Below are 18,436 nucleotides of genomic sequence, written 5' to 3' on the forward strand. Positions count from 1 at the left end.
ACTGCTGTCTGTGCCCCCTGCAGCCCCTCACCACCACCCCCATCAGGAGGGGCTTGACCCTCACCAGCTGTGTGATCTTGAGAAGTCGTCTAACCTCTCTGAGGCTCCGTTCCTCATCTGCAAAATGGGTGTAACAGGGGAGAACTCACTGAGATGCTGGAATGTGTGGTTTCACTGTTCCTTCCGCATTTACTCATCCCCACGACAGCTCAAAGGCAGGTGTGGTGGCTCAGTGAGGCCGAATGAAAAGGGACTAAAGTCCAAGCCTGTTCAACCAACATCTGTGCGTCCCAAGAAGCCAGGCACTGGGCCCAGAGGACGTCAGCAGAGAAGAGGTATCATACGGGCCCTGCCCTCCGGGAGCTTAGAGCACAGGGACTTGTAAGTAAGTCTATAACAAGGTTCCCACCATACCCATATTTTGTTTGATGGGCTAAGTCATCTGGGTTTCCACGGGGCAGCCTCTTTTAGTTCTGTGTGTAAAATGGAGAGAACATTCACCTTCCTGGAGAATATTCACGCCTTCCTCAGAGCTCATGAAAAAGCAAAACCCCACCTGCACGAAGGTCGGAGCACCTGACCCCAAAGACCCTATCCAAGGGGGGCAGGGGAGGCCACAGCCGGTGCTCCCGGAATGCTGGCCATCTCTTTGGCTCAAGAAAAGATCTGCCTGGGCATGCGATGGGGGAGAGGGCAGCTGGAGGGGTGAGTCAGGGAGTGGAGGCAGAGGGCAAGGCTACTGGTCCTGGAAGGTAGCAGGGAGGGTCTGTAGGGTCTCTAGAGTCAGCCTGGGAAAGAGGCCAAATCCCCTGGGATTCCTCGGAGTGGCGGTGCAGTTCAGCGGGACGAGACGGGGAAGCTTGGAGGATGCCACGGGGATTAGGCACAGCATGGAGACGCTTGGCCAGGGCAGCATAGGGGCAGTTCATCCCTTTAAAACTGGCAGGTGCCCTGAGCTTCCAGGGAAGACCTCCTAGACGTGAGATAAACTGGGGACCCTGCTTCAATTAATGCCCAGCGTGCCTCACCCGACTGCCCCTGGGGTGCTTTGCTGCCCTTTCAACAAGGAAGTAGCACCCCCCCCCCCATCTCCTCCAGCACACTGTGCACATGCTGAGTGAGAAGCAGGGTGGGGACAGGGAGGGGAGAAGGGCAGCGAGTGCTCGGAGGGCTCTGCATCCCACCCAGGATCTCTGATCCGTCACCCCTTTCCCAGGCTGGAAGCAGCAGACAGGGAACAGGGTGGCAGGTGAATTCCAGGTGCTGCTGGGATTGGTTAGTTCTGATGGCTCCCTCCACCCCCACCCCTACCCAGCACCTCAGTGTCCTTACCTGTAAAGTAAGGATAACAACTGCCTTACAGGGTTAGTAAGAGGATGTCAAGTAAAGCAGAGCAGTATCCGTCCCCTAGAAGATGCTTCACAACTCTGGTTTCCATTCGACCCCTCCCCCACCCATTCACATCCTAACTGTCCTTTCATCCCATCTCCTCCTCTTCCCAGATTTATTATCCAATCCGCAAAATACGGCTCTTGGTTAGAAACCACGTAAAATATTTGGTAGCGTATACGCATGCATATAGGTATATACATTATAGTATATGCATAAGCACTCAGTATTTCATGGTGGTGGGTAGGAATCCCACTTCAAACTCTTCTGCACACACCCAGCGTGAGGCAGGGGGCACAGTGCTGGCTGGTGGGCTGAACTAGAGACTCCCAAGGAAGACTCCCAGGGAAGACTCCCTGGGAGACTGTGGCGGGGGAGGGGGGGTGCAGAGAGAGACCCTACATCTCAATAGAGCAGGGGAGCAGCGGTGCCAAGTGGGGAACAGACACCATGCCACTTGAGGAGCAGCTGAAGGAAGGGGGTGCCTGGCTCAAGAAGGGGCAGACTTGCTCTTGGCAGCCTGAAGGACGACACCCTAGAACAGGGTGGATGGAGGTCACAGGGAGACAGATTTAGCTTAACCTAAGGAAGAACCTCTGTCTGAGCTGTCTAAAGATGCAGTGGGCTGCATCATAAGGTAGTGAGTTCCCCGTCACTGGAGGTAATCAAGGAAAGCCTGAAGCCCCTCTTGATGACTGTCAGAGAGTGAATTAACCCAGGGAATGGTAAGTTGCTCTAGAAGAACACTGATGTTTTTCCAGTCTAGGGATTCTTCAGTTCTATGAATCAGAAAGGGATCCCTTTTTCTTTTTTATTCCGGGCAGTGGAAGGAATTTGCAGAAGGGAAAGTGTGGTTTAGTTACATTAGGAGTTTTTCAGCGCAGTGTGGCATTTTCCAATCGTCATTCTCTTCCCCTCGATCTGTTTAATGGCACTAAGGGATTCGCCGAAGGCTGCTGCTGCCACCAGAGGGGTTAAGAGCTGTTCTCTTCCCAGCTTCCCCTCCACCTCCACCCCAGCCCTCTTCTCCTGCGGGGCCCTTGGCCCAGCAGCAGGTCTGCCTGCCAAGTCCAGGGCTGAGAGGGACCTGGGGAACCCATTAGTCTCGCTCAGGATGCAACGGGATGGATCGATGAGAGCCTCAGCAGGCCGGCTGTTCTGGGAAGAAGGAGGGAGGCTGGCTTCTGCAACCGGAAGGCAGGGGGCCAGGCAGGGCGGGAGGAGGAGAGAAGAGCTGTGAAAGGCACAGCCGGGGTTGGACAGGGCCGTAGGACAAGGACACAAATACCTAAGTGATGGGTCTACAGGGGCACAGAGGACCCTTGTATCAAAAAAAAAAAAAAAAAAAAGAATAAACACCCATTTCGACTGGCATCCCTCTCTCTCCACAGGCTGATTCCCTTGGCTACGGGCTTTGGTTCTAGAAAAATGCTAATACTCCCAGAACAGACAGCACTTTGACATCTTGTGGGAGGCAGCTGATGTAATAGTGACCTCAGAGGTCTGTAGCAAGGATTTAGGGAGATAACATGGTTCACCATTGCACCCACTGCCCTGAACCTGGAAAGGCTCCATTTCCCTTCTCCCCGTGCCGGCCGCACAGGCCTCAGGGTGTGTCATTTTCAGTTTTCAGACCTTTCCTCGGCAGCAGATCCTGATGGAGAGATGGGAATGAGAGTCTACGGTGTTGCCAGTAGGGAAAAGGCACAGAACAAGTTCAAGGGCCTGAATGGTGCATTTCACCTGCTTCTTGGTTTTTGTCTCATCCCACACCTGGGCTTGGCCCTGAGGCCAGGCAGGGGAGACCAGGCTACAGGAGCCAGAGGAGGAAAAAGACAGGGCCTGGGGGACGAGGTGAGGCTTCCTGCTCACAGGAGGGCTGTCCTCTGCCTTGCCTGGCCCTGTGGGCCATCTTCTCTGATGGTGAGGGTGGGTGTGGGAAGAGCCTGGCCTCTGCACTCCTGCTGTCTCCTGGAAGGAGGAAAGAAAAGGTCTCTCTCTTCTGCCTTTTCCACAGTACTTGGAGAAGCAGGGGGAGGAGGTAATAAGAACCATGTGTGTTAAAACACTTAATCTCTCTTTTCCTCATGCATCTAATAGGAATGTTTATGGAGTTCATCTTCTGTGGTTATCACGAAGTTTGTTTATTTATTTATTTTTAACGTTTATTTATTTTTGAGAGAGAGTGAGAGAGAGTGTGTGAGCAGGGGAGGGGCAGAGAGAGAGGGAGACACAGAATCCAAAGCAGGCTCCAGGCTCTGAGCTGTCAGCACACAGCCTGATGCGGGACTCAAACCCACGAACTGTGAGATCGTGACCCGAGCCGAAGTTGAATGTTTAACCCACGGAGCCACCCAGGCGCCCCCATTATTGTGAGATTTAAATGGGATACTTTAAAAAGCCTTAGCAGGGTTTTGGGCACATAGTGAGTGCTCAACAAATGGTTAATTTTTTCTCATATGAGGATAAGGCCTCCCACAGTGAGTGCCTCCTGGGGCTGGCATGGAGAGGTCCACTAGTGCCCCAGTATTTTCACAAGGGGCCCTGGGTCTCCTCCACCCCTTGCTGCCATGACCTCAATTACAGGATAAAGTAACAGTGAGTAAATGTTTATTATGTTCTGGGCCCCCATACCTTCCACCCGAATGCCCTGAAAAGCAGTATTATTCCCACTTTACATAGGAGGGAACTAAGGCTCAGAGAGGCGCAGTGATGTGCGTGATATCACACAGCTCCTGAGTGGCGGAGCAGCTTGGTTTGACTCCAAAGACGGTTCTCTTTTACTGCACATTCTGCACTTCTCTCCAGCTGTGCCTCCTCCCCGGGATCGGAGTCTGCTCCTCTCCCACCACCTGGACTGAGTTTCGCAAGCACAGGGACAGTAGGAGGACAGAGCTGAACTCTGGTGGCTGTCCTCCAGGTCCTGACTTGGCGTTGTTCACTAGGGCTCCAACGGGGGCGCCCGGGGAAGCTCAGTCGGTTAAGCGACCCACTTCGGCTCAGGTCACGACCTCACAGCTCGCGGGTTCAAGCCCCGCGTCGGGCTCTGGGCTGACAGCTCGGAGCCTGGAGCCTGCTTCAGATTCTTTGTCTTCCTCGCTCTCTGCCCCTCCCCCGCACGCACTCAGTCTCTCTCTCTCAAAAACAAACATTAGAAAAATTAAAAAAAAAAACAACAAAACGGGCTCCAAGAAGGAAGGGAAGGAAAACTGGAGTGTGCCTCTTGTTTCCTAAGTGTGGCTGCCGTGTCATGCTCGGTGTATGTCATCCTATTGAATGCCCTCAGCCATCCTTCCAGGGATGTGTCGTTGTCCCCACTTTATAGGCAAGACAACAGGAGGCTAGAGAGTTCCTAAGTCACCTTCCCAAGGTCACACAGGAAGTAAACAGGTGGCAGAAGGCATAGCGGCACACGACATGGCCACAGAGAGCGTAAATACTTAGAACGCCAAGGCGAACGTAAGAAATATACATGTGATTTGAACTTAACACAAAGGTACCAGGAAGATACGTAATGCCTGTGACCAAAGGGAGTCTAAGGCTCTGGGTCCATCCCGAGCGTCTCAAAAGCTTACTGTGTGTCAAGGCTGGGTGATCTCACCAATGGGGCCTCAGGGGCCATGGTGGGAACCCCAACTCTCCTTGGAAGCCCCCGAACAGCCACGTCCCCTACGCTCAATGGTGATGACCAATATGGCATGCCCAGGCCCCTTGCCTCTCCCCCAGCCTCATTACAACTAAGCACTTGTGGGTGTTCTTTCTCCCCCGATTCAAGAAAAAAAAAAAATAATGTAAAACACAATACAACTCTACTTGGTCCAAAACCCGCTTATTAAAAATCTACTTTTGGAGAGAAGGAGAGTGAGTGGTACAATTCCCCATGGAATGATCTCTGTTATGCCTAATTCTGATGGCTGGAAAATAGAATTAGATGCCTGTTCCTAATTCAAATTGCAGTGTCTCCTGGACCTGCATTAATAAGGAAGGATGGCAGAGTTTCTCCTCCGAAGCTCTGAGCTACATTTCCCTTCAGTCCCTGATTTCTTCACCCTTTGATTAGATTTTAATCCTCCTTGCCCTTGAACTTCTCCTGCGCTGCCCGCCCTTCCCTGGGCCCTGGTGGGTGGGACCGGAGTCACTCAGCAAGCCTCAATGGATGAGTTCTTCAAGCAGAGGCAGCACTGTGTGGTCGATGAGTCCCTCCTGGGCTGTGGCCCGGCCTCTCTGGGACTTGGGCAGGCTCATCCTTTTCAGGACGGGGTCTGGGCACGGCCATCCTGCATCCCGCTCAAGGGAGCGAGGGGACACGCTGCTCCAGAGAGAGCTCTGCCCCTCAAAGGACAACGTGCCCACCCTGAGCTGGGGCTCTGAGTCTGTCTGTGCAGACCAGGAGGGCGGGAGGGGCCGTGGAGGAGGACATTCCGGCTCAGAGTCAGAGGACCTGAGTTAGAATCTCGCACCAGCTGTGCGACCTCAAGCAGGTCCCCGAGCAGCTTCAAGACTCTGTTTTCTTGGCTCTGGAACGACCGGGGAGGAGGGAAATGGAATGGCAAAATCGTAATTGAAAGTGCTTTGCCATCTGCAAGGACTCATATGAATGTCAAGGAATATTGTGATTCTAAGGGAAAGACCCTGGTCTAGGAGGCAACAGACTCTAGCACAGTGCTCAGTGCACAGTAGGTGCTTAACTGACAGAGGAGTAACTTCCTTCCCAGGAAGAGCTGAAGCGGAGAGAGCAGGGCTCACCCTACGCGCAAGAAGGACTGAGGCTAGACGTAAGAAAGAACTTCCCATCAGGCTGGTGAGACATTGGACTCGGCACTAGGGAAGGGCTGCAGGAGGATCTCTGCCAGGAGAGATTTACGGCCTGCCCTTTGTCTCTTAACATTCCTGCCATATGCATGGAGGGCACCAGTTCGGTCCTGCCCGAGTGGGTCTCTGGCAAACATTTCTAGGGGAGAATCCTTGAGTTTGCGACACCATTCGGCGATTCGAGGATGCCGTACGAGGAGGGCCAGCTGGTGGAATGCGACGTTGCCCAACTCCCTTCTATCAACTACTAGCATCCGGTGGGCTTTTCTATCAGCAGCCTTTTGGGACTCATGGTCAAAACTATTTGGAAGGGAAGAGGTAAGTGGTTGCTTTGGCCACAGGACAACTCAGAGCATCCGTGCTAATGTGTGCTGTGAATCTCCATGAGGGGGAAACAGAATGAAGTGTTTATCCAAACGTTTCTCCTTTTTGTTTTTTATTTTGGCCACAAAACACTTCTCGTCTAAAGCAGTGCTGTCCGGTAGAGCTCTCTGGGATGCCAGACATGTTCTGTGTTTGCACTGTCCACAGGTGGCCAACGAGACTGAGGAACTGGATTTTGAGTTTTATTTACCTTCCACGTGGGGGAATTCCAAGACCTCCACACCCACTGGGTCCTTGTAATAATTAAAGAAACTATATAGAACGCACACAGGGTTGGGACTGTTACTTTGTTTCTTGGGTAGCACCGAGTAAATCATACATCTGTGTTTCTGCGAATAAGGGAATGAATACACATCACCGGGAGGCCGGGGCGTGCAAGTGCCTGGTAAAGAAGGTGGTTTTGACCCTTGACAGGGAAAGGGCCTTTGTTTACAGATGCTGTAGCGATTCAGGGTAGAGAAAAGACTTAAGCATGCAGAGCAGTTCGGGGAACCCATAAAAAAAAAAAAAAGGAGCCACGATGGGAGGTGACAAACCTTTGCCAACAGAGCCCACCCAGCCCTGCAGGGTGAGGCCTACATAGGCGAGGTGCACAGGACACAGATGCCTGGGGCTCGGGCACTGGGCCCCAGGGGCAGGTAGTGGCCAGCACCTGCCTGACCACATGTGGGTACACAGCTGTCACTGGAAGCACACAGATGCACAGATTTGCTGGCTTAAATTAGCTAAATCTCATAAACACTAAATTTATGTTACAAATCGTCTGACAGTCAGAGACACCGTATTTCTAAAACCTGCATTTGCAAAAAAATGCTTTATCAGGAATTGCCCTTGGACCTCGTTCCATCAGCAAAACCCGCTCTCCAGGGGAAGAAGCTTTTCAACCCATCAAGTACAAAATGCATCCAATTTTATATTTTCCCTCTCTCTCTCTTTTTTGTAGCTCCTTAACAATGAGGCTGAAAATGTGGGAATTGAGTCTGTGGATGCAAAAAGGCTTGGAGGTTGGCCAGTCTCCCTGTAACCCAGTTCTCTCTGTTCCACCCATGCCTGGCAAAGGGTGTTCCTGGATGTCTCTCTCTCTCCCTCCCTCCCTGCCACCATATAGACAGACAGCCAAGGACACATGGGAATCATCCCCGCCATCTGAGGGAGCCCTCCCCAACCTGGCTTACTCCCAGCCAGGGGCAAATCGATCAGGCTGAAATCCACAAGCCAGGACTGTGTGGGGTGGAGCCCGGCTGGGGAAACTTACATTCTGCTTTGGCACAGATGAGGCAGGCGGTGGTGCAGTTGAAGAAGTTCAGGATCCCAGCTACAGCCACGCTGATGTCGGTGTTGCTGGGGTGGAGGTTCAGGGTTGTGAATCTCTGGGACTGGAACTTGATAAATTCCTCTGGGGCCACTTTGAAATGGGGGACCTGGGAGGAGGAGCAAAGAATAGGCAGCAGGGAGGATCCAGGATGAGTGAAAAAGCCAGCAAGCCTGAGTGAGGCGGGGCTGTGGACGGTGGATTCTTCCGCGTAAGAAGAAGGTCTACGGAAGACCTTTGACGCACGTCGGTGGAGGTGCAGCTTGCGGGATTCGGGACCCTCACCAGAGGAAGAAGACAAGATGACATCCTTGATGTTGTACTTGACAGTGCTTAAAACAGGACCACCCAGGATGAGAACCCCTTCCACCAGAGACCCGTATAAACATACTGTGGGCCTTGGAGCTGGGGTCTGTGGCCCTGAGAGGCCAAAACAATAGGTCTTTATTCTCAGAACAACTGCCCACTGCAAGGCAGCCAGACAAAAGGCTCGGGGAGGCGTAATCCTTATGATATTTTATTTGTAGTTAATAAATCAGAGCAGAGACGACAGAAAGAGAAAAACACTGCCCTGGGGACTAAGCAAGGAGTCCCATCAGACCAGCCTGGCCGACAAGTGTATAAACCAGCTCCCAACAAACTTCCTATGTGACAGCCTGGACCGGGTGCCTCCACAGACATACACATGGAGTAGGGAGCGCCTGCCGCAGGCTAAGGAGCCATCCAGAGAGCCTCTGAACAGAGCCAGGTAAATAAAAACCTGCTCTGGCTTCATTAGGACCGTGTCAGCTTCTCTCCGCGTCTATTACTGATCTTTCCGGCAGGCACTGCCCCTGCCTGCTGCCTCTCTTCTCCCGGGAAGAGATATTAACAGGCTGTGATGCTGCTTTATTGGCAGCTTAGGCTATTGGGTGGGTAATAGGAAAGTTAAAGCGTAATAAGCTGCCATCCACCTTGATTTGGTTTTGTCACCCTCATCCCTGGTAGCCAGAGCCAGGAGAGCTGAAGGCTACTTGTGTCTATCAGAGATGGACTCAGGAAACCTCAACCCCTGTCCTTCCTTAGGACCAGTGCACTATGGGAGGGCCAAGGTACAGCCAGCATGGTTTGGAATGATGTTAAAGCAAGCAGGACTGGGGGTAGACAGCAGAAAGGACTTCCTGGTGGTGAGTTCACCGGCTCCTAGAGTGGATTATTCAGAAATGACTGCAGACGTTTTCTTTGCCTGGGCCAGTCCGAAGTCTGGGATAATGTTGAGACGGTGTTTATAGGGGTCTGCTACCTTGTCCTTTTAAGATTCTGGGAGAGGTCAGCCAGAGACCAGAGCTCCTCTGAGACTGGGGGCAGGAGAGAGCGAAGATTTAGCAGAAATCAGGAAACTCTTGAATTCAACTAGGATTAGCCCTTGAACCACAGAGAGGGCACCCAATATTTTCTAGCAGAGACTGAAAAATGCACACCTGGAGAAACCCTGGCGAGTTATGAGACAAGACTCAGAAGAGTGAGGTGGATCTAAGGGGTGTCACAAGGGGTCCTTCTTCCCAGCTTGTATTTTGCATCCCATACAATCTAAAAAGAACAAATGCACCTTAAAAGGAGAAACCGTTCACCAAGGAGCAAGATGGAGGCCAAGGCCAGGCAGGGGCAGGGTGGCCAGGCTGGCTAGCCGCTTCCTGTGTGGCCACCCAGCCTACGCGGTTCCAGCTAACTCACCCCCAACAGAGTGTAACCTTAGAGACACCCTTGAATCCACAGACCCTAGAGATGGATCAGGAAAAATATTCCAGATATTCAGGAAAGTGAAGGACAAATGAGGATTTTGGGGAGGAGGAAATGAGAGCCTGTGTATGAAGGACACAATGGCCCAGTACCTAACATGTAGTAAGCGTTCCAGTAATGCCTACTTGCTTCCCTTCCCCTTTTCTCCCCAAATCTAGGGGCTCCTGAAAAAGCTCTTGAAACTCTTCCGTGCAGGGGTGAGGCTGGAGGGGCCTCCCCAGGAAGTGGAGTCGGGTGGGAAGTCTCCCGCACAGCCCGGCCATCTTGCAGGCGGCTGGAAAACCAGCCAGCTGCTCTGATGGGCCCAGGCAGGGATGGCCCGGGCCAATCCAGCTGATTCTCTCTCTAGGACAAAGATCAATCCGTAATCAATTTGCAATTGCAAATGCATCCCAGCAAGTCATCGTGGAGGTGTGTGGGGGAAGGAGAGGTGAGGCAGAAAGCGAACTCCTCGGTGAGAACTCCATTTCTTTTCCCTGGAGCGGAGGGGAATCAGTGTGAGGCAGTTCAGCCTCATAAAATATGAAAAGAAATGCGTAATCTGAATGGAAAGGAAAGGATGCTCTGGAAGGGACATGACCAGACAAAGGAGGGGTAACCGGCTGGCTGTTCCCTGGGCAGCACAACCTGTCTGGCTGGTCAGTGGCACAGGGGCCAGGGTGGCAGGGTGGGGAACACGGTTATAAATCAGGGTCTCTGCCCCTGGCCTGAAATGCCAAACAGGGTTAAGGGATATGTGTTAGCGGAGGGAAAAAAAAAATCCACTGAACCCCACGAGGAGGCCGTTTTGGAGTGGGGGCTGGGGGGTGACTGTAAGGGACAGTGAGGCAGTGTGATGGGGAGGGGGGTGAGAGGAGAAAAGAGGAAACGGGGAGCTGAAGTCTTGGCAACCTCACTTGGTGAAGATCACAGGGACTGCTGGAATAACAGCCTGCCAGAGATCTGAGCTGTTTCTTGGAGCACGGCAAGAAAGATTTAAATTAAACATCAGCTCTAACTTCCTGGGGCCAAGGCCTGTCAGATGGGGGGGGGGGGGCGCTGAGTACAGGGGTGGCGGGGGAATGCAGTGAAGACAGAAGCACCTTTTTTGGCCTAGGATGAGTCAAGAGTCATCTTTCAGGACATCTGAGGGGGTAGGGATGGGGAGCTCTCCGCAGAGACCTGGCCTGTGGCAAGAAGGCTCAGGGGGCTTAGCCTATAGGGCAGTGGCCCAGGGCTGGGGAGGCGGGGGTGGGGGGACAAGACCAGCCACAGGACTAGAGCTAGGACGGCAAAACACTTTAAAGTGCAGGTAACGGGGCGCCTGGGTGGCTCAGTCGGTTAAGCGTCCAACTTCGGCTCAGGTCATGATCGTGGAACTTGCGAGTTGGAGCCCCACATCGGGCCCTCTGCTGTCAGCGTGGAGCCCGCTTTGGATCCTCTGTCCCACTCTCTCTCTGCACCTCCCCCGCTTGTACATGCTCTCTCTCAAAACTAAATTTAAAAAATTAATAAAAAAATAAAGTGCAGGTAACAATTCTGAGAGTGGGTTCATGAAGAGGCAAGATAGATATCTGGGCAAAGACTCAGGGATTCGGCGGGCGTTCTTCTGACTGTGAGAAAAGTGGGTGACATTAAGGGCATAGGCTCCAGGGGACAGTAGGGGGGTGGTGGTAGGCTCCAGGGGACCGGGGGGAGGGGGTTAGGCTCCAGAGGATGGAGGATAGGCAGCAGGGGCGGCTTGCTGAGGCAGTATCTGTCCCGTGGTGGGTTTTCTCCTATTTCTAGAATCAGATCCTCCCAAAGCTACTGCTCCTGGAAGGCTGAGCCTCCAGGCCCCAGAAAAGGTGCAAGACTGATCCTTCCTTCCTCTGTCCCTCTGCCCTGCCCTCTCCCCGGCTCCTGACCTTGCACCTCCCGTCACTGAGCTCTGTCTGTTCTCGAAGGACCCTGGCTAGAAGGCTCTTCGGGGCAGAGAAGGGCTGAGGGGGTACTTTGCCACTGTCTCCCAGGGATGTATGTGAAAGGGAAGACTGACAGATTCCTGGAGAAACTAGGAAGGGTTCCAGCAATAAGCGAAACAACAAAGTTTCGAGTTCGTTTTCTCCAGGGGAAAAGGAGGGAGAGAGTTGATGGAACAGAGAGCAGGCTATTACTCAGAAACTCATCCCCAACTGTCTTTATCCCCTATGGAACTGGAACCAGTGGAAATGATCTCAACACTGAAACGACGGAAGCTCAAGTTCGAGGTGACACCTGAGGAAGAATTCACTGATTGAAGAAGTAAACACTGGAATTGGTGAATGGGGAAGAAAACCAAAGACAACCTTTTCCTAGAGAACTTAGACAGCAAGAGTTTCAAACTTTATTTTAGCAATAAAATGTAGCAGTGCCTCCCCCGCAAAGGCATTCTTTGCCAGAATCGCCGTATCTAAACAGAATCATGAAGCAATTCCTGGGGAGCTCAGACTTCTGTCTTCTTGGTGTCCACAGCCTCTCCCTCCACCCATCACCTCCAAGGCACCCCCCCCCCACCCCCGCAACGCCCCGCCCCGGACGCAAAGACCCAGAGCAGCTCAGTTTAAAAGTCCTGTTGTGAAATCTCCCCTCCGTGTCCCCTCCACCCAAACAGCCTGGAGAAAAGTAAGTACCCAACAAAGGACCACTTCTTTTCACTGTTTTGATGTTGCCGTTGTTGGTAAACACCAACCAGGCCCCAATGGGCTCCTCCAGACCTTGAGAATCCATGACATCTTTGGGCCCAGGGCACAGGTTGCCAGCCCGGAGACAGTCCCCGGGCTGGCGTAGCACTCACCTCCTTCTCCCCACAGATGTTGCTGATGATAGAGCTGGAGGCCGGACTGGAGGAGGGTCCCAGGACGGCGACCACCCCCTTGGGGAGGATCTGACACACTGCGGCCAGCAACAGGACGGAGCGTGGGCAGCAGGAAAGGAAACAAGGCACTCATCAGGCGGGATGGGGGCCGGCTCCCCTGCCTGGGGTTCAGGCTCATGCCCAACCTTCACCTGCAGGACCCTCACCTTCCGCCACTCTCCCCCCAGCCTCCTCCCACCTTTCCAAACTCGGTGCCTCTCCTCTTCTGGACTATGGGGCTCCAGGACAGCTTTATTGGAGTTTATGGAAGGTATTAAATGAGGAAATGACCCAGGTTATGACAACATACGGCCACAGCCAACAGGGTGTGTAAATTGTCTTGGCTGTCACTGAAGGACGGGGGCTAACGGCGGAAACCTGCGGATTCCATCCTGCCAGACCTGCAGCGAGGGTGCTGGGAGCCTCAGCATGGCTGCCTTGGGGGCTGAGGGCCCAGCTCACAGAACGGTCACCTGCCGTGCAGTCTGTCAGCCCCTCAAATCTAAAGAGGAAGGGGAGGGGCGCCTGGGTGGCTCAGTCGGTTGAGCGCCGACTTCGGCTCAGGTCACGATCTCGCGGTCCGTGAGTTTGAGCCCCGCATCGGGCCCCTGTGCTGACAGCTCAGAGCCCGGAGCCTGTTTCGGATTCTGTGTCTCCCTCTCTCTGACCCTCCCCCATTCATGCTCTGTCTCTCTCTGTCTCAAAAATAAATAAACGTTAAAAATTTTTAAAAAATAAATAAATAAATAAAGAGGAAGGGGAGGGGCGCCTGGGTGGCTTGGTCGGTTAAGCGTCAGACTTCAGCCAGGTCACGATCTCACGGTCCGTGAGTTTGAGCCCTGCGTCGGGCTCTGTGCTGACTGCTCAGAGCCTGGAGCCTGTTTCGGATTCTGTGTCTCCCTCTCTCTGTGACCCTCCCCCATTCATGCTCTGTCTCTCTCTGTCTCAAAAATAAATAAAAAAAAATTTAAAGAGGAAGGGGAGGAAGAAAGGCAGACAAGCAGTGGGACAAAGGGTGGTAGAGAGGATACAGAGAGAAGAAATAAGACTCAGCTAAAGCCAAGGGAGCAGGAGGGAGATAAGCAGAAAGAGAAAACAAGAGGGAGAGAGAGAGAGAGAGAGAGAGAGAGGCAAGGAGGAGTCTCATGTCTCGATGGCATCCCCTGTCACTCTTGCTCACCTAGACCCCAGCTTGGTGCACCTGCTTCCCTGAGTGTATTGGGCCCTTTGTGATCTTGGGCTTCCCCACGGAGAAGGAGCCCTTCCTTCCTCTACTCTGGACACTCACCCTGTCAAAGAGCACCTCAAATGCCCTCCTCCTTGCGCCTTCCCCGGCTCCTTTGTGTGGAATTAATCTTCCCCATCTCCCCCAGGGCCCCTGAGGCCCCTCGTGGATCCCTCTGTACTGAGACGCTTGTAAATGTGCCGAATTCAGCTTGTTGCTTAGATGTCTTTCTGCTCTCACTAGATTTCAAACCCTGTAAGGGCAGCAGCTGAGCCATACTTGTCTCTAAGACCCCGCTTCTCACCTCCTCGGTGTCCAGCACAAGGTTTTCTAGGTGCCCAGCTCACAGTCATTGAACGAATGAGTGGAGGGATGGATGACTATGCAATCAGAAGAGCAGGAGAGAATCTCAGATTTTAAAACGCTACAGACGGAGCACCAAAGGATGGGAGAAAAAGGAGGTGACAGAGAGAACCTGACCGTGGTATCAGAACCCAAGAGTCGCCCGCTGGAATATGCACTGAGGTTCCCGGACACCCTGCAAGGCATTCTTCACTGCACAACTCGAAACTTGACTCTGGACACATTTTCTTCCTACTCACGTCAAGAGGCAGGCTGAGCCATTTCCAAGGCCAGTAAACTGAGGTTAAGGGATCAGTCCAAGGTTCCTTACTGGGGAGGCGGCTGCAAAGCCACACCTGCAACCTAGATGTTCTTTCTCCTAGGGTGGGGTCCTAAACATTGGTCCACACAGCCACGTGATGGCCCTCAGGGGCCCTCACGGGGGGAGCACCAGAGTCCAAATCCCAGTGTTGCCGTTTCACACACAAACCACAGGCTGTCCTCCCAGCCTGAGGCTCACGCAGGGATCCCGCCACACCGGGCATCTCAGCTGCGGGCCGTGGGTACCCGAGCGGAGCTCATCTGTACTGTGCCCGAAACATTCCCAGTGACAAAGTAGCCACAAGCCGGCTTCATCTCTGAAGACTGCTTTTCCAAGTTAAAGCAGTTGGCATGTAAGTTAGGCCATGTGATCTCAGCCAGCTTAACTCTTACTGGCCACTAGACGCTCTAAGTTCGTCGGCCGTCAGACTCCTGCACCTTAGTGCGTCTTAGTTCCTGATTTTACCGATAAGGAAACACCACCCGAGGGATGTTCAGTGACTCCTCCTTAGAGGAGTCAGGCACCTAACAAAGGTCAGAGCCAGCACCGGAATTCAAGGGTGTTGACCCCATCCTGTCCGGTGCCCATTTGGCTATCTCGAAGCCCCCCCCAGCTCCCTGCAGCCACCCCACCCCTCCCTACCCACCCCTCCGGTCCAGACCCCCATCCCATCTCTTTCTACTGAATCTGCTTCCCGAGGTCACCAGTGACCTCTTAGCAGTTTTCCCATCCCATTCTCTTTCTGCAGCACCTGATGCGGCTGACTGCTGTGTTCTTTTGAATTTCATAACCGTCCAACCCTGATTCTGGTCAGTCTTCTTCACTTCCTTTGCTGATTCCTCTTCCTTTCTCCACCTGCTAAATCCAGGTTTGATCTGTGCCTCCCTCTCCCCGGGCAATCTCACCCTTGCCTTGACCTCTACTCTCCTCCCTGCCCAGGTGATCCCGTACTCCGACCTATGTCCTGGGTTAAAGGTCAAGTTCCAACCACCTGCCAGACATTGCCACGGGGACTTCGCTCTGGTATCACGCACCCATCATGTCCATGGCAGAGAGGAAAGCCTGTCTTATTTACCTCTGTCTCCTCCATACTTAACACAGGGCCTGTGCTTCATAGTTATGTGCTCAATAAATAGTTGCTGAACCACCCTGCTGCCTGCTCAACACTTTCCATGGAAAACTGGAAATAAGCTACAGGTCCAGTCATAAGGGAACACTTACCTTAAATGTCGGTCATATACCCACATGGAGTATTATTTAGATATTTAAAATGCTTAGGAACAGTTTATGACAGTATTAAAAATATTTATGAAATAATATTAAGAGAAAGAAGCAGGATATGAAATTATACATATATCCACATGAAGGCTACAACCAAGCAAATACAAAAAACAGGCGCTCAGGAACAACTGTAAGAAGATGTTATAAAAGCCCGCATTTACTGAGAGCTAATTATGCACTTTATATGAACGGACGTATTTAATTCTCATAACGACCCGATGAGATAGGAACTATGACTGTCAACTTCATTTTACAGATGAGAGAGTGGGACAGAAAAATTAAAGGGCAGAGTCGGGATTCACACCCTCAGTCCCTGAACCCAGGTCGGCACCTTCACCTTGGCACCCTGCAGCCTCCCACCGTCCCACGGTGATTAACTGGGACGTTAACGGGGATCACTTAGGCCAGTTCGACGTTGCATGATTTTCTTCCCCCTCTTCTTTTCTGGTACTTTCTATAATGAGCATCTACACATTTTATAACATGTCATTATAAAATACAGAAGGCATAAAAAAAAAAAGTTTCTTCCAAGGAGGAAGTAAAATTCAAATGTGTGTGATTTCCTCAAGATACTACCTTTCCTGGGGCGCCTGCGTGGCTCAGGCGGTTAAGCGTCCGACTTCGGCTCAGGTCACGATCTCAGGTTGTGAGTTCGAGCCCCACATCAGGCTCTGTGCTGACAGCTCAGAGCCTGGAGCCTGCTTGGGATTCTGTGTCTCCCTCTCTCTCTGCCCCTTTCCTGCTCACACTCTGTCTCTCAGAAATAAACATTAAAAAAAAAAAAAAAAAAAAAAAGGATACTACCTTCCCAGCCCTTCCTCCCATCGCACAACTGACTATTCCACACCAGCCCACCAGGAACATACTTCCAATTTTCCTACTCGAGTAGGAAAGTTCTCCCTGACCGGACCTGGGATTCTTAACCTGCTGCCTCAGATCTGGGGGGTAGAAGTCAGTGGTCTGTGAACACTTTGCGGGGGGAAAACGACATCATTAATTTCTCTCCTAAGTAAAACTTGGCATTTCCTTCAATTGTGAACATAGGCGACAACCACGGTATCTCAACAGTACGTGTGACTTTGTCACCAACGGACACCCCAAATCTTTTCCTGCCACGTTGCAGTGCTTCAGATAATCTCAAGATAACATTTATATCATTATTTCAAAATCAGGCCAGCAGTTGCACCTGTTGCTAGGTGTGGCCATTTAATACCTTAATGAAGAAGCACATTTGTTAATGTATCGTTATACAAATATTTTTAACTCATTGCCATATAACTGGTTTCCTTGGTCATCCTTTCTATCTTATTCATTTAAAAACACTTTTCTGAGAGGGAGTCCATTAGCACTATTCGCGCCCCCAGGTGACCGTGGTCTAGGCCCTCTCTTGCCCTTCGGCTTGGCAAACTCCTACTGATCCTCCAGTGCCCAGCTCAGACCTTGCCCCCAGGCAAGAACACACTTCCCCCTCCTTCTACCACATCACACTGTGGCTCTGAGTCAGTCCTGCCCTGGAGCTGCTGAGACAGATCCTTCCCTGTTCTCTGAATTCCTGGCCAGCTTCTGCCCCAAGCTGGTTCATTATGTTGGGCCTCAATAGAGAGAAGCTTCTCCTAAAAATAAATTCTTTTAGAAGGCTACAATCCCTTATTCCCAATTCCAAAAATCCGAAAGGCTCTGAAACTGGATGGTTTTCATCAAGCTCATTTGGTGGCAAAATCTGATCGAAACAGACAGATGTGAGGTTATTTATAGTATGCGAATATTTGAACGTAAGTATGCATTTATTTGAGTCTGGGGTTCTGCCCGAAGCCCCGCTAGAGAGGTTACTTGATGCATGGTGCGTGCACCTCATGACTTTTCCCGTAGCTGGAAAGTTCTAGATTCTAAAAACATCCAGCCTTAGAGGTCTGTGGACCTGTGCCGTTCCGACCATCCATTGTCCATCTCCCACAATAGACTGGGAATCCCTTGAGGGCTTGGGTCACATTAGTTCGGTTCTGACAAAAAGGAACTCTTCAAAAGATGTTTGCTCAACTGAATTGAAATGATCCAAAATGATCCAATAATCCCCATGGCCTGGGGACCTCCTGGGGTCTGGGAATCGTTCTTTCGTTCCTTACGAAGGATGCCTTGCTCAAGAAAAATGGAAACTTTATAAAGGGCCTCAGCTCTGAAACCTCTGGAAAGCTGACTCGATGGGCCCGGGCCAGCTGCATGACAGCCCTGGGCAGTTTGTGAGAGGGACCGCTGGGGAGGGAGGTGCACCTTACCTCTGCCTCCCAGGGGGGCAGGGAAGAGAGGGAATGGAGACGTGAATGACATTGCCATGGCAACAAAGTTTCCCAGCCAGCAGAGAGGCATCGGAAGACCAGGGTCAGAGAAGCTGCTGGAATAAAAGACCATGATGGGGTGTTGTAAGGGGGGAATGGGGTGGTTCTTCCCCTCAAGATGCCAGTTCTGGCCTTGACCCCGAGTCCTTCTCTTGACTCTTTACAGGGAGAGGAAGGGTCTGTCTGTGATGCAGACGGCGTAAGAGGGGTTAAATGTAGGCATCGCTGATTACAAGGCCCTCCAGGGCAGGGGCAGCTTCCTGGGTGGGGCAGGGTCCTCCTCACTCACAGCCTGGCACTCGATGAGTCACTCAGTGGCTCCCTGAGCCCCTTGGTGAACAGGCCTGGCCACGGGGAGCTGACAGTGAGGTGGACCAGCGGGGGCTGGGAGAACTCCGAGCCC

At 52.1% G+C, this 18,436-nt stretch overlaps 1 protein-coding gene across 3 annotated transcripts in view; it reads right to left on the reverse strand.

The window, feature by feature from the left end:
- The window catches only part of GRIK4 (glutamate ionotropic receptor kainate type subunit 4), a 425,772-nt gene that overhangs the window by 151,996 nt on the left and 255,340 nt on the right, over window positions 1-18,436 (reverse strand). For all 3 annotated transcript variants that reach the window (XM_053900360.1, XM_053900361.1, XM_053900359.1), the window contains 2 exons: window positions 12,471-12,568; window positions 7,841-8,006 (listed from right to left, as the gene is read on the reverse strand). In XM_053900360.1, the coding sequence (XP_053756335.1) occupies window positions 7,841-8,006; window positions 12,471-12,568 (264 nt within the window). The remainder of the gene's footprint in view (window positions 1-7,840; window positions 8,007-12,470; window positions 12,569-18,436) is intronic.

This window comes from Panthera pardus, unplaced genomic scaffold (genome assembly GCF_024362965.1).
Source record: "Panthera pardus isolate Hobbes unplaced genomic scaffold, ASM2436296v1 HiC_scaffold_12, whole genome shotgun sequence".
NCBI classification, from domain to species: Eukaryota; Metazoa; Chordata; class Mammalia; order Carnivora; family Felidae; genus Panthera; species Panthera pardus.